The 21394-nt window shown below is 36.0% G+C and overlaps 1 protein-coding gene across 1 annotated transcript in view; it reads left to right on the top strand.

Annotated features, from left to right (window-relative positions):
- The first annotated feature begins 1170 nt into the window (after positions 1 to 1170).
- Positions 1171 to 21394, top strand: part of SHCBP1L (SHC binding and spindle associated 1 like) — a 44289-nt gene continuing 24065 nt past the window's right edge. Inside the window, exons 1-6 of the mRNA XM_059937620.1 lie at positions 1171 to 1247; positions 1551 to 1970; positions 3508 to 3657; positions 11710 to 11924; positions 12851 to 12937; positions 13015 to 13233. Coding sequence (XP_059793603.1) covers positions 1200 to 1247; positions 1551 to 1970; positions 3508 to 3657; positions 11710 to 11924; positions 12851 to 12937; positions 13015 to 13233 — 1139 coding nt within the window. The 5' untranslated portion in view covers positions 1171 to 1199. The remainder of the gene's footprint in view (positions 1248 to 1550; positions 1971 to 3507; positions 3658 to 11709; positions 11925 to 12850; positions 12938 to 13014; positions 13234 to 21394) is intronic.

Raw genomic sequence — 21394 nt, 5'->3', positions numbered from 1 at the left:
ACTTCTGGGAAGAAAAGTCCCTTTTTCTCACAATGTGGAAAAAAATATATATATATACATATATTTGTATATACATATATATATGTATACTTATATATGTATATATATTTTTATCATGGTCCTTACCAAACACAATCATCTATTCACCTACGTGCACCCTTCACTAGGATTATGATGATAAGAATTTTGTCTTTTATTTCTATGACCTGGCATTTATGCATTGCCTGGCACATAGCAGGTTCCTAACAAATATTTGTTTTCTTTCTCTTTTTTTGGTGGGAGGTTGTTATTTTCGAACTTCTGACTAAGTCAAGTGGTCTCTATTATTCTGAACCTAAGAATAAAAAACCCAAATTTTATTCAAAACAAACTTTTTCAAGAGATGCTTGTGTAACTGATTTTACTTTTGGTGAGTAAAATCTACAGTGTGGGATCGTTTTTTTAAAAAATCCAGGACTTCTGACAAAAGAAATAAACTTAGAGTTAAACATGATGAATGTTGTAATTATTCCCTGAACTATAGTTACACGATATTAATACTAATGTTTTCCTCAAAATAAACTCCAAGTTTAACACAGTGTCCTTCCAGATCAGGGGAAGGCAGGCAGGTGTTTTCCCAATGGTGTTCCTCTCCGTGGGAGCTGTCAGCCCCAATACAGTATTTCACAGCTAGACTGTAAACAAAAGTTATTCCAGTTGGCTCAACGTACATTCAATAGCAAAATCACAGAAATGAATGGTCTCTGTTCTCCAAAGTATTATCTTGAGCAGACTTCTATTGTGAAAGTGTTTATAGTTTGCACACATTACTCCCAGCTGGAAATTTGCGTCCAGTTTAAGAGTTACATAATATAATCTTTCACGTGAGAATTTTAAGCAACACAATAGGGGCATGAAAATAGACTAACCTATCCTTCTTGGCAGAAAGTGTCTTGCTTAAAATGTAAAAGAAATTTTATTTGGGGAACCCTGTGAATATGTTGGAGGAAACCTAGGTAGTTGGATTTGACACTGGAGTTTCCTCTAGTAATAACCAGAAAGTTGTAGTTACCGTCATCACCCAGTATAAAAATAAATTTTCCTCCAGGCTGTGTTTGTGCAGACACGTGTGTGTAGAGGGTTAGGTCCCACCTACATTCGTTAGGTCATGAGGACCTGGAGGGTGATGCACAATCACCCTGAAAACGTGTGAGGACCCTATGAAAACCCTCCATGGGGAGAGAATTCTGTCTCTGGATGGTTCTGAGGTGAGCAGGGTGACGTTAGAGCCAGCGCCCGCGGAGTGGGCATCATCTAGTGGCGCCCCTCCCCCACCCGCCAAGAGCTGGCCCAGAACCTTCCTTCCCCCCCTCCCCGCCCCGTCGCGCCCCACAGTATCCCTACCCACCTCCAAGCCCCAGAACCACCCGCGACACCCGGACCCGCGCCCACCACCCCATCCCCCAACTCCCTCCGGGCGGGCTCCCCTCGAGCCGCCGCGTTCGTTGCTCACCCATTGGCTCGCGCGATCCGGGCGGGAAAAGCGACTAACGGCTGCCGCTGGCCCGCAGGGTGCTGAGGAGATGGCGTCGGGATCCAGAGCCACGGTGCCTGAAGACCCGGACCAAACCGTCAGCCCCGGCCGGCGAGGCGAGAAGGCTGTCTCCGCGCTCACCGGGGACTCGGTGGAGGCGGGGACCCTGAAGAGCGCCGCGTCTGCCGTGCGGTCGGTGGTGGCCTCCCCTCGCCCCGTGAAGGGGAAAGCCGGCCGGGAGGCGGCCCAGCGGCGGCTCCAGCTCCTGCCGGGCTCTCAGGCCGAGGGCCGGGGACAGGGGCCCGAGGAGGAGGAAGAGGAGCCCCTTCTCTCAGTGCCGGAGGAGGATGACGGGAAGGCGCAGCCACTGCCCCCAGTCTGCGTGTCCGCCATGAGGGGGATGTGGCGGGAGGAGAAGGTGGCGCTGTATTGCGACGAGGTGCTGCAGGGCTGCAAGGTGAGGAGAAGGAGAAGAAAACGGACGGGAATCCAGCACCGAGGGACTCGGGGCCTCCTCCTATGCTGACGGGGGTACAGAGGGCACAGAGAAACCCTGCGTTTCAAAAAGTAAATTTACTCCACACTTTCAGGGCTTCCACCTTGTGAGAGGTTCCCAGGCCCTGTTAAAGGAGTTCCAATTCGATTTTCCTTCAAACAGATCACACAGTGTTTTCTGGTTTTCTGAGAGGTTATCAGTGCGCAGGTGTGCATCTTTGTATTTTCGTTAACAATCTGTGCCCAAGCATAAGGATAAGATTACTTAGCCTTGACTTTTACACTACAATAACTCAAAACGTTTACACTTTAAGGGTGGTTCCCAGCCATCAGTCTAGGGTGTGGAATGAGGTTTTGTAAAGAAGATACATACCTGGTAACACTGAATAGAGCAAATATTGTTTTTTCTAACCTGTTTTTTTTTTTAAGTTATAGCAGAAGAATTTGTGTACAAGGATTTCATTGCACCGATGTTTATAAAATTTAAAAACTAGAAACTAAATTTCCAACTATGGGGGCTGTAAAGAACTTGTGGTGGCTTCATGTAATGGAAAATCATGCAGCTGTAAAAATTATGTTTTCAGAAACTATAGATATGCTTATGCTATAATGTTAAGGAAAAAAAATCAGAAGACAAAACATATGCTTCATATGTATGGATGAATATATGCATAGAAAAAAGACTGGAAGGCAATGCACCAAAATATCAACAATGGTTATTCTGGCTGTCAGGATTAGGGGTGGTTTTTGTTTTCCTTATATTATCTGTACTTTGCAGATTTTCTGTAGGTTAACCATATTTTATAATCAGAAGAAAAAATTTAAAAATACTGTTACCATAAAACTAGAATGGTATTTAATGACCAACTTATATTTGATATTCAGGGTTGGAGAAGGCTAGACCTCTTAAAGGCAATTGAAAAACATTTATATAAATCACAGTGTCATTAATCAGTCAGGGTCTAATGACTGAGTTTCAAAATAGTTTAGATTATCATCCTGAGGTCGCTGAATTGAAATGTAGAAAATCAAATGGGCAGATATTTCTTGAATGCTTAATATGCTCATTTGTTTTATAGAGTGGATTTCTATTTTAAATTTTTATGTACTGAATAAATTTTAAATAAAGTCAATAAATCTTTAAAGTTCAGAAAAAATCATTACTAAGTTTTTTAACATGATAATAACTATGTTTTTATATGTATAATAACAGTATACTCTTTGCTCAGTGGATTAATAAAACAAATTACTTAAAACATAATAAGTAGATGTCTCGTCTCTGAATTACTCTATTGAATGAATAGATCTCTTTTAAATTTATTTTAATTTTTTAATGTTTCTATTTTCCATTAAATATAGATTCAGTTAAAAGTCTATTATTTCCCAGGTTTTTCATTATTTAAGGGTATATTCGTTTCATATTTAAATAGAAATCAGTAAAAATATATATAAATCTATAATTTCATATATTTATATGTATCTATTTTTTCTTTTGCTAGGCAGAAGATGCTGATGATGCTATGAGTAAATACCTGTCAGAAAAATTGAAGTTGAAAGGCACATGGCTTGGAGTCTGGAAAACTAATCCTGAGTTATTCTTTGTGAAATATGAAGAAGCTTCTATTTCTTTTGTTGGTATACTGGTTGAGGTAAATAATTTTCACCTGATCCGTGTTCTTTGAGTGAAATTATCAGTTCTTTTTAAGACCAAAATGTAACCTTATTAATTTGAGGCTTTGATACTTAAACAAAGGTTGACAAAAGTTTACTTCTATTTTAAGTTTCTAAGCAAATTAATAGTGTAAAAAGAAGGTAAGGAGGGATATTAGCACCCATTTACCTATAAACAGTTGTCATTAAATCAAATCTAGTAGTATTACATAATATTTATTAGCCTAGTTTCAATTGCTCAAATAACATAAAAATAACTAAAGTGCATTTCTTAAAATTTAGTAACTTAGGCTTTAATTAACTTGGGCCTTTTTTCCCCGTCATTTCTCTTTAATCTTCATTTATCTGAATTATGAGGTTTAGTTACATTAGGAAAGAAAAAAATAGATCAGAAAACTATTGGTAAAATTTGAAATATTTTCCTGTGAAAAGTGCCCTTTTAGTATAATACATCCACTTCCAAACCTTCAGCTGATACAATTTTGCTTTTATAGGTCTATACGTTAAATATTGTAGCATATTTGACATCATAAATTCGATTCCCTTAAAGGTTAATTATCCTTGTATAGAAATCAATATTTACAATCACAAATGGTACCCCTGTTTCAGATAGATATTTCAAATCTGTGGTTTCGGTGACAGGAAAAATTTGTCTTTGAAACTCATTACATTGCACACTGCCTGAAAACAGTTCAATTCTGTGTTATATGGAAAAGTAAATTAGTGGTGTTTTTACAGTAAAGGATGGCATATTTTCAGTCATAGATGCTACAAAAGAATATGAAAGTCTTGGGATTAATTTTCTAATAATACTCTATTTTTAGTGGTTCTTTGAGGTTTGACCAACTTCAGATTTTGAGTAGATTTTGCCTAGAACTTTCATAACTTCTTTGGACTTTTTTCATGTGGATAAAATAAGAGGAGGTGGACTCTATAGTATCTTAAAAATTTTTTTTAACAGTATAAGTTTGGGTTTTTTCAGTCAAGTTTTATGAGGGAGTCCCACATATACAACATATTAAAGTGGAACATTTCTGATTGAAATGAGGGATGGTATCATAGCAATTGCTTGGCTTCTCTCTCAACATCACATGATAGCCCCTACATTCCATAAAACTTTTCAAGATCCCTAAAGTTACATGGAAACTCACTGGATTAGGTTATCCAAAAATTCTGTCAAGTTCTAAGATTTTACATGCAATATATTTGCTCTCTTCCCTATTCCAAAAATAACAAACAAGATTACACATAATTAGATTGCTTTAAAATCCTCTAGGAAATGCTAAGGTCCTTTAAACATTAGAAAGGTGGGAAGAAAAGCAAGAACAGAAGAAAAGCAGAATAATGTATTGGCAGATTCTAATTCTTTGCATTACAAGGCATTGAGACTAGCTCTTGGGACCTCTTAAGATTGTGCTGCACAATTCAGATTTGGTGGTTTTGTCTGCCTCTACTTCTTTAGTCTTACTTGGATTGAAATATCAACAGTGCTATATAATGCTCCTTGTTCTGAAGTCACAATAATTTATTCCTATGGACCTCAATCTCTGGCTTTAGCTTTAGATGCTATATTAGGTTTTCTATGGCTGCTGCAACAAATTACCACAAATTTGGTGGCTTAATATAAATTTGTTATTTTACAATTCTATAGGAAAGAAATCTGACATGGGACTAATTGGGCTAAAATCAAGGAGTAGACAAGGCTTATTCCTTTCTGGAATCTCTAGGGGAAAATCTGTTTCCTTGTCTTTTCCAGCCTTTATAAGGTACCTGCATTCCATGACTTGTGGCCCCCTTTATCCATTTTCAAAGTCCTTCTCACACTATCTCTCCGGTTCCCTACAGTTTAGAAAGGTGCTTCCATTTTAAAAGACTCATGATTAGAATGAGCCCAACTGGGTAATCCAAGAGAACTTCCCCATCTCAATTCCTTAACCGTAATTACATCTGCAAAGTCCCTGTTGCCTTGTAAAGTAATATATTCACAGGTTCTAAGTATTAGGGGACCATTTGAGGGCCATTATTCTGCCTAATACAGATCCATACAACAAAGAAAAAAGCTTGGAAATATAATATTTGATTGGAAGGAAATCTAGCATATCCTTCATCTTTGTTACAAAGTGGGCCAAATATTAAGGAAACTTTTTTATAACCTCTGTAGAAAGCAATTTGGTAAAATATATTAAGAACTTTAAAACAGTTTATTTGTTGTAAGTCAGTTATTTCTCAATAAAGCTGGAAGAAATAAAAATAGTAATAAATAAATAGACCCCACTGCACAGAAAAATAAATAAAAATTAAAATGTTCATTTTATTTCTAGAAATTCATTCTATAGAAATCATAAATGTAGAAAAAGATTTATGTATTTAAGGTAATCAAGTGATATTTATAAAATTAAAAATTGGGAAGACCATAAAAGTTTAATAATAGGATACGGATCAAATAAATGATAATATATTCATAAGATAGAATATCATGTAGTTATAAAACTTATGATAACCAAAAAACTCTTAATGATTTAGAACGTGCTCATTGTGTACATAAAGTAAAACAGAAGACACAAAACTAAATATACAGTATGATCCAACGAAGTACATAGGAATAAAACTGGAAGATAAAGAGCAAAATGTTAACAATGGTTATCTCTGATGACAGAATTTTGGTTGAGTTTTAAAAATTTTGTAAAAAAAGCATGTCTAGTCACCATCAATAAGATTCCTTGGACAACATGCTTTAAAATTTTGTTTATATCCCTTGATGAAGGCTTAGAGAATCTTTAATTTGCAGATGTTTAAGGGAATTCTCAGTGGATTCTGGAAATTGGTTATTTACCTGATTCTGCTATATCATAGTTGTAAAGAGGAAATAGTAACTTTGAGCTGTGCTCAATATTCACAGCTTGCATCGTGGCTATTTCCACACACTCCCAACTCCAGTAATAGGCTCGTTGGTTCTAAAGCCTGTTTTAAAACTTGGTGATGTCTAGACCTGCTGGACAGCTTTTGGGATCTCCCTCCATCATCATCGTAGAAATTTCTTTCATCATTCTCTTGTGTAAATAACCTATTTCCCCAAATTCCTTTTTTCTTAGTTTATTCTCTCATTTTGGCCAAGGATCTTATCCTAATAGCTTCATGGGTAAGGACACAAAGTAGATAAAATTTCTGTGATACTGTGTGCTTGAAAATATCTTTACAGATCTTCAAGTTTATTTGACAGAATAACTGGGTACACAAATTCTAGGTTTGATTTCATGCCCAGAATTTGTAAAATTCTATTCCATTGTCTTCAAACTTCCAGTGTTGCTGGTTGAGAATCCAGTGTCACTGATTCTTTGATGATATATATATATATCTCTCTATATAAATATATATATAGATATAAAATATATGTATATATTTTTGTGGCTGTGTTGAGCCTTCATTGCTGCATGTGGGCTTTCTCTAGTTGCAGTGAGCAGGGGCTACTCTTCATTATGGTGCGCAGGCTTCTCATTGCAGTGGCTTCTCTTGTTGTGGAGCAACAGGCTCTAGGCTCGTGGGCTTCAGTAGTTGCGGTGCGTGGGCTCAGCAATTGTGGCTCGCAGGCTCTAGAGTGCAGGCTCAGTAGTTGTGGCACATGGGCTTAGGTGCTCTGTGGCATGTGGGATCTTCCTGGACCAGCACTCAAACCTGTGTCCCCTGCATTGGCAGGCGGACTCTTAACCACTGTGCCACTAGGGAAGTCCAGATGATATATTTTTTTCTGTCTGAAAACTTGTAGTATCTTCTCTTATAATATTGTCCCCAGAGCCCTCCACCAAAATGATAGCAAAGGAATTTTTTAAAAGGTACCCAAGGACAAGAGATAGAAAGGGAGACAACAGCAACACAATTTAGAAGGTGTAAAACATATAAATAAATGACAACTGACTTAGTAGAGCTAAGAAAGTTGAATTCTGTTTACAGCAGGGAAAGCCGAAGAAAAAAAAAAAAAACACATGATTTACACTGAATAACTCCAAAGGCTTAGGAATTGACTGTACTTAGAACTTGAACTGGGTTGAAGATGGAGCTTGAATTCAAGAAGAATTGCTTGAAACCTATTTAAGAAACAGAGACTTCCCTTCCAGGAAGATGGAGTAGACAAACTTTTCCCTATTCTTCCTATCAAGTACAGCTAAAAACCCTGGATTATATGTATAAATAAACATAAGACTCTGAAAGTTGGAGAGAAGGCAGATTGTCTAGGGACCTTGTGACACAAGGAACGACATGATGATGAGTTCCCTGGGCTTTGCTTCATATATCCTAGACTGTGTACCAGAGGAGCTGGAAATCTGGAAACACCAACAGGTGTAGGAAAAAAAATAAAAAATTCCCCTCAAAAGCCTGCTTTCTCTAGTCAAAGTCAGGAAAGGGACAGCCAAACAATACAGAAAAAAAACTGCTGCTCTTCACTCCCATCTTGCAAGAAAAGACAAAGTGAAGAACCTACACTTCCACCCTTGCCAAGGTGTAACAAGGCACACTAACCCCACTCCCAGAGTGGTGTTAGAGAAGATCTAGTGGGAAGAAAATGGGGAGCTGGGTGATAAGGAACTTTCCCTGCCTCCCATGGTGTCAGTGTAGACTACATGGGAAGCCCAGACTACCACCCCCACTGGTAAAGGGACTCCTTCCACTCACTGCAAGGATGGTGTCAGAAAAGGTCTAGTGAAAAATCAGAACTTTCACTACCACCCCCATGATGTTAGTGGAGACAATGTAGGGAGCAGTAATGAGGTGCTCTCCTCTCTCTCAGCCAGGGTGGTATCAGTGGAGGCCTAATAGAGAACCTGAACTCCCACCCCTGAATAGCAGTAATGAACAACCCCCTCACCCTCCAGTGTCAACAGAGGCTGAGCAGAGAATCTGGACTTCCATCCCCATCTGGCAGTAACAAAGCCCCTTTTCCATGCCAGATTGGTGTCAGAAGAGGACTGATAAAATAAAAGATTTAAATAAAATCAATACTCTCACAATGTAATACATAAGATGTCCAGGTTTTAATAGAAAATTACTTGTCATCACTCTCAGTCACTTCTAAGACCCAGGAAGATCTCAACTTGAGTGAGATAAACCGATAGACATCAGCACTGAGATGACACAGATGTTAGAATGATCTGACAAGGGTTTTAAAGCAGCCATCATAAAAATGCATCAATGAGCAATTATGAACACATGCGAAATGAAAAAATAGGTCTCGGCAAAGAAATAGAAAGTAAGTAAATGAAAGATATAAAGAAAATGAAATGAAAGATATAAAGGAAAACCAAAACAAAGTTTTAGAACTAAAACTAAAAAATATATAGTAACTGCAATTAAAAACTCAGTGGATGTGCTCAACAACAGAATGAAGACAGAGGAAACAATCAGTAAACTTGAAGGTAGAATAATAGAAATGACCTAACTGAACACCTGAGAGAAAATAGATGAAAAAAACCCCTAAAACCAAAAAACGAACAAACAAAAAATGGAGCCTCAGGGCCATGTTAGACTATAACAATTCATGTCTTCAGAGTCCTAGAAGAAAAGATTGGGCTGAAAAAAATATTCAAAGAAATAATGGCTGAAATTCCCCAAATTTAGCAAAAGACATAAACCTACAGATTTAAGAAGCTGGCTTGAGAAGCATGGTTAAAGATGGGAGTATCCCACTGAAAAAAAGATTGTGATACTTCATTGGTACTGAATGTTAGGATCCTCTGCCTTCTACCCTGATTCTCCTTCTATAACACAGGCAGCTAAGGCATATGTCTCTAGGCATTAGAGTTGAAAGATTCTTCTATGATCAGTTCAAAAGAAAAGATCTAAAGATACTGATATATGAAGTTCCTGTGGAAAGAGCCTGGGCAGAACATCTTACAGTGGATCCATAGTAGACTTGTTCCACACAGACCTTCCAATTACCTTTATAGTGCTCAACTCTTAAATATGAGCAGACAGCCAAGGGTCACCAGACATTTGAGGAAACTTTAATATCAAAACAGTGGTTAAAACAGCAGAAAAGAAGACATTTGGAAGAAACAGATGACAGGGAGTAGAAAAACACACACACATATATAAAACTATTAATATTCTCAGAAAGAAGAGACAAGCTAAAGCATTCATGAAACAAGAACTGGATCCTGTATGATGGGAAAATTCCAAGAAAGAAAGAGAGCTTTTGGAAAATAAAAATACAACAGCAAGTGAAAAACTGAATAGAAGGATTAGAAGCATTGGAAGATAAAGTGGAGTAAAATCTCCCATAAAGTAGAGCTGAAGGACTAAGAAATGGAAAGGAAAGAGAGGAGAGTAATTAGGGGATTGGGTCCAACATCCAATTAAATGTTCTAGAGAGAGAAAAGGAAGGAGGGAGGGAGGGAGGAAAGGAAGAGGAGAAGGAGAGAGAGAGAGAAATAGGAAGAGGAGAAAACAAGAACAACAGACAGAGGAAAGAAAATTGTCAAGTTGTGAAAGTTTCCTAGAACAAAAGGACATGAATTTCTAGATTGAAAAGGCCCACTGAATGTCTAGCACATAGTGAAATTTGAGAACACGAGGGCCGAAGAGAAGGTTGAGCAGGATTACAGAGAGAAAAACAATAAGTTCATATAAATGATCAAGAGGCAGAATAGCATTGGACTTCTCAAAAGTAAGTTCTTAACTTTAAAAGGCTATGTAAGTATATTGTCAACAAAAGTGATATCCTAACCTAGAATTCTATACCCAGTCACACTATCAGTTAAGTAAAAGAGTAGAAAAAATTTTCTCTTTTCAAGGATGTCATATAGTATACAGCCTTTCCAGGTTGGTTTCTTTCACTTAGTAATATGCATTTAAGGTTCCTCCATGTCCTTTCATGGCTTGATGGCTCATTCCTTTTTAGCACTGAATAATATTCCATTTCCTGGATGTACCACAGTTTATCCATTCATCTACTGAAGGGCATCTTGGTTGTTTCCAAGTTTTGGCAGTTATGAATAAAGCTGCTATAAGTAGCATTAGGTAAATAAAATCTACTTAAAAATAAACAATTTTATTGGAGATGTACTTGAAAATGTTTAAAATTGATTATTGGAAGTGTATTTTTTTTCAGCTTTATTGAGGTATAACTAACAAAATTGTAGGATAGGGTGTATAACATGATGATTTTATATATATATATGTATATATACCCATATACATTGTGAAAGGATTACCTTCATCAAGTTAATTAACATATCCATCACCTCACATATTTACCACCCCCCCTTATTTGGTGAAAACATTTAAGTTCTCTCTTAGGAAATTTCAAATATATACTACAGTGTTGTCAACTATAGTCACTATGCTATATATTAGATCCTCAGACCTTATTCACCTTATAGCTGAAAGTTTGTACCCTTTTACCAACTTGTGTAATTTTAAATTTTGTGTTAATACTTAGCATAATTTATTAATTTTTAAAGCTACTGTCAACTCAGTGGTTCTCAAGCACTGATTTTCAGACGTGCTGGAGGTTATCACTCTATTGTGGTGAAATGAGACAAGTAAGCACAATATAGTGTGTTGTTTATGAAGCTAAATTTATTCAACCTAAGGACTTTACCTTTTTTTTTCAGGACTTCATTTTTTGATTATGTCCATTCTACTTTTTTTGGTACTTTATTAGCCTTTCTTTTAAAAATAATGTAATATAGATAGTAGGATTTTTAAAAACATACTTTTATGGCAAAATTAGTCCAAAAACTTTTTTTAATACTACTGTTTTATAAAATCCCAAAGTCTGGCAACTCAAACTTAGAAATAATGTGGGAGATAGGCAATTCCTCTCATGAACCTTAAAATTAATGTTGTTTAAGAATTAGTTTGAAAAATTGTGTTGATATTTTATTCACTATTGATCTATTATTATTATGTATGTTGATTGTTAGAGAAGTCATAAAAATTTAAAAGAAGAAATTTTATGAGTAGGTCATATTTGAGAAAGAATTCTTGTGGTTTACTTTCATTTATAATTACAAATTTTATAATATTTATCTTAGGTAACTTGTAAACTACGCCAAAGCTCATCATCTTGTTTCAAAGTTACTGTTTCTGTTGCTGAGCCCTTTTCTTCTAACATTGCAAATATTCCAAGGGATTTGGTCGATGAGATTTTGGAAGAACTAGAGCATAGTGTGCCTCTGTTGGAAGTGTACCCTGTTGAAGGCCAAGATTCTGATTTACATGATATTGCTTTGGCCTTGGAAGTTGTAAGGTATTAGAGGTTTTTTTCTTCTGAAAGTTCAAGTTCTCATATTCAAAAAGTTAATTTAATATGTAAGTCTTGTTCATATAGGCACTTTATTTAACATTTACTCACTGCTGAATTCAATTTTTCTATTTTTAATGAACATACTTGTAACTTTTACTTAAAACATTCTCTGTTGTGGAAGTAATATATATGGGCAGTAAGTTTGCTGTTTTTTGATCTTGCATTTTACAAAAATTGAATTTTAAACAGTTCTAGAGATAAGTAATGCTAAATTCTAGGGAATTCCCTGGCAGTTGAGTGGTTAGGACTCAGCGCTTTCATTGCTGGGGCCCAGGTTCAATCCCTGGTTGGGGAACTAAGATTGGGGCAGCTGCACGGCGCAGCCAAAAAAAAACCAAAATCCGAAAAACAAAACCACTAAATTCTGTTCATATTTAAGCATCTTAAATATATTAGATTTCATTTTTCACGTTTAAAGGCATTACAAATACCTGATGTCATCATCCCCATTGTGACTGCTTCTTACAAGTTGATACAATTTGAGAGAAGCTATACATAAGCATAATACAGAATATTGGGGGCATGTTTTTGTTTTCCTAATGCTCCCCCCAATATAAAAATATGATGATATCTCAAGTATTATTTCTTTGGTAAACAAAATCATAGCCACAATCTGTGAAATGTGGAACATGAATTTTACAATCCCACTTCAAGAAACATTATCTTATCTGTAGTAACTTGAAATAGAATGCAGATCATCTAATGTATAAAGTTTTACTTTTAATATTAGTTCACTGAAAGATCATTTTGAAATATTTTTCTTAACAATTAAGATTCATATAAAGATATCTGACATCAGAATGTCTTTTTAATTCTAAACATGTACTGGCTGATTTTGATCACTGTCATCTCAATTTGATTTATCATAGGTTTTTTTATGACTTTCTTTGGAGGGACTGGGATGATGAAGAAAGTTGTGAGAATTATACTGCTTTGATTGAAGAAAGAATTAATTTGTAAGTATAGTTAAATAGTTAAAAACATTCATCACATTATGTAAGATAAACATTGTAACTATACCAATACTTTTCAGGTGGTGTGATATACAAGATGGAACAATACCTGGTCCTATTGCACAACGTTTCAAAAAAACTTTGGAGAAGTATAAAAACAAGCGAATTGAGCTCATTGAGTATCAGAGCAATATTAAAGAAGATCCATCTGCAGCAGAGGCTGTTGAATGCTGGAAAAAGTACTATGAGATAGTAATGCTCTGCGGATTATTGAAAATGTGGGAAGATTTACGCCTCAGGTAATAATTTGTTCTATTTTAAATGGAAACAAAAAGATTGCATGGTCATTCTTTTATCATATCACTTGTCATATATGTTACCCTAATTGAAATAGATTATAAAAGTAGATGTCCAATTTATAAGCACAGGTGCAACTACCAATATTGGAAAATTATTTTTATATTAGCTGAATTCACTGAAATCATTGTTTTGGGTTTTTTTGATGAAAAAAATCTCATAAATCTAGTCCTTTCCTTACCTTTCTTCTTTACCTTCTTAATTTTGGCCAAAGCGTAAGAAAAGAGTAAGTAGATGTCATCCACATATAAAATGAAAAGTAGAGAGAGAGTTGACTAATTTGGCTGCCTCATAATTTCTTTTCTATCCAAAATAAGTTGATAAGTTTTTTTGATGTTAAATAAAATAATGCAGATTTAACCGGCATCATTCTCCAGAATACTTCAGCATGTATTAAAATGTTTTTACATTACTGTGCAGTAAAGTATATATTTCTGTCTTTGTTTGAAATAGAGGGGAAAGAGGAATTCTTGCTCATGACCCCAAAATTAATGGAAAATCTTGATTGGAGCCAAAGGACTTTTGGCTATTTCATACTAAGTTGTTAAGCTCCTTCCTTTGTGTTCCACCTTTACTCATTCTTTGCCTTAGGAATTCTGAGCCATATTTTACTTGTCTAACAATTAATTATTAGCCTAAATATTTTCTTTTTCTATTTTCTTTCAAGTTCGACCTTTTTAAAAAAAAAAAAAATTATTTATTTGGTTATGCCGGGTCTTAGTTGCGGCATGCGAACTCTTAGTTGTAGTGCACATGTGGGATCTAGTTCCCTGACCAGGGATTGAACCCAGGCCCCTGCATTGGGAGCGTGGAGTCTTAACCACTGCACCACCAGGGAAGTCCCCAAGTTTGCCCTTTTTAAAAATCACTAAGAATCTCATTCTAGTGCCCATTTTTGATGTTTCATTGTTATTGGGATTCCTGTGTAACAAAACCTTAGGATTACTTTGGGGAATCAATATAGATAAGATTTTTGAAATCCACTTATCTAGAAATCCAGATTCAATGAAAGTTGAATTTTAATACAAGTTATCATCACTAGACTTTATATTCTAATGGTATAGGGCAACACAGAGTCCTCTCATCTTAAAAGTTATAATCACAGAGAATCTTATTCCAGGGGTGGTGGAGTGAGTTAATTGGTCAAACCCTTCCATAGATAGCAATTATAATATCTGGCAAAATATATTAAAAGTCTCCAAATATTTTAAGGCACTATGAAATGACCAAAAGCAGCAGCAACCAGAAAAGTTTATCCTTGGAATGGGTAAGAAATGGGAACTTGTGGCATTCTGGTCTGAGGGTCATCACCAGTTCTCATAGCCCAGGCAGCAAAGAAAATGGCATCTTACTTTCAAGGTGACAAAAGACAGTGCTGGCAGAGCAGCTGGAAATTTAGTTGGGATAGTCTGAAAGTGAGAGAGCTGCAAAAGGAGTGAGACCCAAAATTTGAGCATAAACTCTGCTCAGATCATTGGCTGTCCACTAAACTTTGCTAGCAATGGCAGGGGAGAGAAATCTGGGAACTCTGCTAAATAAGGAAGTATAAGAGCAAAACATGGAAGTTGAGAGAACTGAGCAGAGATGTCAGCTGCTACATACCTCAAGGAAAACGTTTTGCATTTTGAGGCCAGGCAAGTTAACTGCCTGCTAAAATACAAGACTAACAATCCTCAGAAGAACATAACACAGAGTTACCAGAATATATTATCCAAAATCTCCAGTGTTCAACCCAAAATTAATAGATATGCAAAGAAACCAGAAATTTAGATCTATCCTCAGGAAAAAAAGAAGTTAATAGAATCTGATTTTGGGTGGGCCCAGATGTTAGATTTGTCAGACAAAGACTTCAAAGCAGCTGTTATAACTATATCAGAGAACTAAAGGAAAGCATGGCGTTAATAAGTATACAGAGAACCTCAACAGAGAAATGAAAACTATAAAATAGAACCAAGGATTTCCAGATTCAGCTCTGACATGCAAAGAGCTTGTGAGTTATCATTCCTATCCTTACAACAAGAAAAAAGCTGAACAAACTTGAAAATTACTTTCTTGGAACCATCAGAGAACTGAGGTCACAGGACAAACTGCCACCCTGAAATCTGGAGAAAGGTAAGAGTCACAGCTAAGATCTGCTTACCTTGAACAGAACCCACTAGAGCCATAAATTGTAAAAGACTTAAATGGTGATTTTGATAGATTGCTGGAGGCTGAATATTAACGAGTATGAGAGAAACTCCTGGGGAGCTGCAGCTCTTAGGGAGACCTCATACCTTTGTGGGGTTTTACCTCCAGGAGTCTCACTATGTTCTCAGGTGAAGAGCCAAGAAAGATCCCATTATGACTGTGGCAGGGTGAAGGGAAAAGTAACCATTGTGAAATATACCCCAAGCATTCTCCATAACAAAGATCTATTCTCCAGGGGAAAAGACTTTACCAGAGCTTTTTCCCACCGAGAGGAAGGGCATTTCCCTGACTCTAGCCCAATCTAGCCTTCTTGTCTGGGGAAAGAGGGGACTAAGAAACACTTGTGAAGGTCACAGTTTGGCGATATAGACTCAGTAAAAGCCTGATAATCAATCATAAGAATATAGAACACTTCCTCTCTGCCGAAACTTGAAACCATACCAACAGTATTCCAGTATAATAACTGGATTATAGTTAAAAGAGCTGTAAGACACAGACTCTTCCAAGAGTAGTTTTAAAGGAAGCCCAAAGATATATAGAGGAGACAGAAATATGGAAACTATAGGAATTTGAAGCCTCTGACACCTAAAGCTACAACAAACAAACACAGGCTACCTCCTGGTTAGATTAATATAAAACCTCACACTAAAAGCCTATCTACCTCACTTCCTATTAGCCAAACATCATGCGTAGGTTTCAACAAAAAATTATAACATATGCTAAAAGGCAAGAAAAAACTAAGTCTGAAGAAGGAAAGCAAGCATCAGAACCAGACTCAAGTATGATTTTGGAATTAACCAAACAGGAAATTTAAAATAGCTATGATTGGGACTTCCCTGGCGGTCCAGTGGTTAGGACTGCGTGCTTCCACTGCAGGGGGCACAGGTTCAATCCCTGGTCAGGGAACTAAGATCCCGCATGCCATGCAGTACAGCCAAAAAAAAAAAAAGCTATGATTAATATGTTAAGGACTTTAATGGAAAAAAGTACACAACCTGCAAGAACAGATGGATAATGTAAGCAGAAGATGGAATCTGTAAGAACAAATTAAAAGATCATGCTAGAAATCAAAGACACTGTAAATAGAAATGAAGAATACCTTTGAAGGGCTCACCAGTAGTGGGACACAACTGAGGAAAGAATCAGAAAGCTTGAAGATATGTCAATTGCATTGTCTCAAACTGAAATGCAAAGAGAAAAAATAATGAAAAAACAACAAAACATCCAAAAACTGTGGAACAGTTTCAAAGAATGTAGCATATGTGTAATTGCAATACCAGAAGAGAAAAAGGAAATGCAGCAGAAAAAAAATTTAAATTAATAATGGTGAAGTTTTTCCAAATTAAATGCAGACGCCAAACCACAGATTCAGGAAGCTTAGAGAACACCAAGCAGGATAAATACCCCAAAATTGTATAAATAGGCATATTATATTTAAACTGAAGAAAACCACAGATAAAGAAAAAATCTTGAAAGAAGCCTAGGGGGGTAAGGAAACCCTACCTATAGGTGAACAAGAATGAGAAATACAATGGGCTCCTTATAAGAAACCATGTAAACAAGATAATAGTGGAGTGAAATATTCAAAGTGTTGAAAGAAAACCACCATCCTAGAATTCTGTGTCTTGTGAAATTATCCTTCAAAAGTGAAGGGGAATAGCTTCCTTAGACCAAAAAAAAAAAAAAAAAAAGAAGAGCAAACTAACAAAAACCAAAGGAATTTGTCACCAATAGATTGACCTTGCAAGAAAGGCTAAAGGAAGTTCTTCAGGGAGAAGAAAAATTATTAAAGGTCAGAAACTCAGATCTACTTATACAAAAGAAGAGCTTTGGAGGAGGAATAAATGAAGGTAAAATCTTTTCTTTTTCTTATTCTCAATAGATCTCTATCAATCTAAAAGATAACTATTTAAAGTAATAGTATTCATGATGGTATTGGGTGGTAATTGTGTATGGATTGGTTAAATAAGTGACAGTAATATCATAAGGGATGGGAGGGGAGAAATGGGAATACTCTGTTAAAAGGTACCTGTACTGTACATGAAGTAGTATAGTGTTATTTGATGGTGGACTTAGTTTAAAATGTATATTGCCATCTATAGGGCAAACACTAAAAAAACTTTTTAAAATAATTGATATGTTAAGAGGGAAGATAAAATGGAATCACTAAATGCTCAACTAAAACTAGAGGCAAAAAAGGAGGTACAACAAATAGAAAACTGTTGCAAGTGTAGTAGATATTAATTTAACGATATCAATAATTACTTTATTTTTAAAAATATTTATTTTTATTTATTTGGCTGCGCTGCGTCTTAGTTGTGGCACGCGGGATCTTTTTAGTTGTGGCACACGGGGTCTTTAGTTGCGGCATGCGACCTCTTAGTTGCAGCGTGTGGGATCTAGTTCCCTGACCTAGCATTGAACCCAGGCCCCCGGCATTGGGAGCATGGAGTCTTAGCCACTGGATCACCAGGGAAGTCCCTCAATAATTACTTTAAATGTGAATGATCTAAATACATAAATCAAAAGATAAGAGATTGTCAAAGTGGATAAAAAGACAAGATTCAACCATATGTCATCTACAAGAAACCCACTTTAAACATAAAGGCTAGAAATGTTCAAAGGAAAAGGTTAGAGAAAGATACTTCATGCTAACACAACCATTAAAAAGCTGGAGTAGCTATATTAATTTCAGACAAAGTAGGCTTTCAGAACCAGTAAAATTATCAGGAATTGCATAATGATAAATGGTTTGATTTTCCAAGAAGACATGGCAATCCTTAGTGTGTGTATGCACCCAACAACAGAGAATCAAAGTATGTGAGGCAAAAACTGATAGAAATGCAAGGACAAATAGACAAATCTACTATTATAGTTGGAGACTTCAGCATTCCTTTTTCAATAGTTGATAGATCAAGCAATAATAATAATAGATCTAGAGGAGAATTCCTCTTATTGAAAAAGAACATTACAAAAACTCTACAGCTAACATCATACTCACTGGTGAGAAACTGTATGCTTTCCTTCTAGGAATAAGGCAAGAATATTTTCTCTAATCACTTCTATTCACCATCATACTAGAAGTCTTAGATAGTGCAATAGGACAAGAAATATAAATGAAAGGTATACAGGCTGGGAAGGAATAAATAAAACTCTTTACAGATGACATGGCTGTCTACATAGAAAATCCTAAATAAAAACCACAATAACAAAAAAGTCTGGAACAAAAAATGAGTATAGCAAGTTCACAGGATGCAAGGTTAATATTCAAAAGTCAATTTCTTCCACCCCAATGTTCATAGCAACATTATTTATAATAGCCAAGATATGTAAGCAACCTAAGTCCATATAGATTCAATGGAATAGTACTCAGCCGTATAAAGAATGAAATTTTGCAATTTGCAACAATATGGATGGACCTGGGGGTATTATGCTTAGTGAAATAAGTCAGACAGAGAAAAACAAATACTGTCTGTTATCACTTGTGTGTGGAATATAAAAAATAAAACAAACTGGTGACTATAACAAAAAAGAAAACAAACCTACAGATATAGAGAGCAAACTAGTGGTTACCAGTGGGGAGAGGAAAAGGGGGAGACACTAGATAGGGGTAGGGGATTAAGAGGTACACACTACTATGTATAAAATAAATAAGCTACAAGGATATATTGTACAGCACAGGGAATATAGCCAATATCTTATAATAACTATAAGTGAAGTATAATCTATAAAAATTTTGAATCATGTTGTACACCTGAAACTAATATAATATTGTAAATCAATAAACCTCGATGAAAAAGTCAATTGCTTCCTTATATACCAGGAACAATTTAGAATTCTAAAAAATACCACTTACAGTAGAGCCAAAAAAATGAAATACTTAGGTATAAATCTAACAAAATATGTATAGGATCTATATGTGAAAAACTATAAAACTATGATGACAGAAAAGAAAAGGTGATGTAAATAAATGAAGAGATATTCCATGTTCATGGATTGGAAGACTCAGTGTTGTTAAGATGTCAATTCTTTCCAACTTGATCTATAGATTCAATGCAATCCTAATGAAAATCCCAGCAAGCTATTTTGTAGATACCAACTACTTCTAAAATTTGTATGGAAAGGCAACAGCCTAAGATAGCCAACACAGTACCAAAGAAGAATAAAGTGGGAGTACTCATACTACCCAATTTTAAGGTTTACTATAAAGCTACAGTAATCAGAGGAGCATGGTATTGGTGAAGGAATAGACATATAGATCAATGGAACAGAATAGAGAGTCCATAAATGGATCTACACAAATACAGTTGACTGATTTTTGACAAAGGAAATTAAATAGAGAAAGGATATTCTTTTCAACAAATGGTGTTAGAATAATTGAATGTCCTTGTGCAAAAACATGAACTTAGACACAGACCTTACACCTTTCACAAAAAATTAACTCACAGTGATCCGTAGACCTAAATGTAAACAAACTAAGACTTCTAGAATAAAACAGGAGAAAATCTATGTGACTTTGGGTTTGGCAATGAGTTTTTATATACAACACCAAAAGTATGATCCATGAGAGAAAAAGATGATGAATAAGACTTCATTAAAATGAAAAACTTCTGCTCTGTGAAAGACACTGTTAAGGGAATGAAAAGATTAGCCATAGATTTGGAGAAAATATTTGCAAAACACATATCTTATAAAAGATTTGTATCTAGGGGAATTCCCTGGCAGTCCAGTGGTTAGGACTCTGTGCTTCCACTGCAGTGGGCACGGGTTTAATACCTGGTCAGGAACTAAGATCCTGCATGGTGTGTGGTGTGGCCAAAAAAAAAAGAGACATATCTAATATATAGATAGATAGATATAGATAGATCTCTTAAAATTCATTCATAAGTAGCAAATAACCCAATTAAAAATAGGAAAAGGACTTAAACAGACACCTTACCAAAGAAAATATATAGATGGTGAATGGTAAATAAGCATATAAAAAGATGCTCAAGGGACTTCCCTGGTGGCGCAGTGGTTAAGAATCTGCCTGCAAATGCAGGGGACACATGTTCAATCCCTGGTCCGGGAAGATCTCACATGCCACGGAGCAACTAAGCCCGTGTGCCACAACTACTGATCCTGCACTCTAGAGCCTGTGAGCCACAAATACTGAGCCCGCGTGCCACAACTACTGAAGCTTGCACACCCAGAGCCCATGCTCCACAACAAGAGAAGCCACCATAAGAAGCCCACGCACTGCAGCAAAGAGTAGACCCCGCTCACCACAACTAGAGAAAGCCCACACGCAGCAATGAAGACCCAACACAGCCAAAAATCAATAAATCAATAAACTAAAAAAAAGATGCTCAACATCATTTGTCATTAGGGAATTACAAATTAAAATGAGATCTCATTATAACCTATTAGAATGGCTAAATAAACAAAACAGAGCAAAAACCTGACAATACCAATTGCTGACAAGGATGTGGAGCAATAGGAACTCTCATTATTTATGGGAATACAGAGTAGTACAGCCTCTTTTGAAGATGGTTTCTTAAAAGCTAAACTTATTCAAACCGTTGGTATTTACCCAAATAAGTTGAAAATATGAAAATATGAACAGAAATAAAAAGAATTATTAAGGAATAGTATGAGCAATTATATGCCAACAAATTAGATAACCTAGATCAAATGGACACAATCTACCAAAACTGACTCAAACAGAAACAGAAAATTTGAATGGACCTATAGCAAGTAGGGAGATTGAATTAGCAAATTTAAAAACTATCCACAAAGAAAAGCCAAGGACCAGATATCTTCACTGGTGAATTCTACCAAACATTTAAAGAAGAATTAACACCATTTTTTTTTTTTTTACAAACTCTTCCAGAAAATAAAAAGAGAAGGGAACACCTCCCCAACTCATTCTATGAG

This window comes from Balaenoptera ricei, chromosome 1 (assembly GCF_028023285.1).
Source record: "Balaenoptera ricei isolate mBalRic1 chromosome 1, mBalRic1.hap2, whole genome shotgun sequence".
Classification (NCBI taxonomy): Eukaryota; Metazoa; Chordata; class Mammalia; order Artiodactyla; family Balaenopteridae; genus Balaenoptera; species Balaenoptera ricei.
The sequence above is the reverse complement of the archived record's forward strand: the minus strand, read 5'-3'. Positions and strand labels throughout refer to the sequence as shown.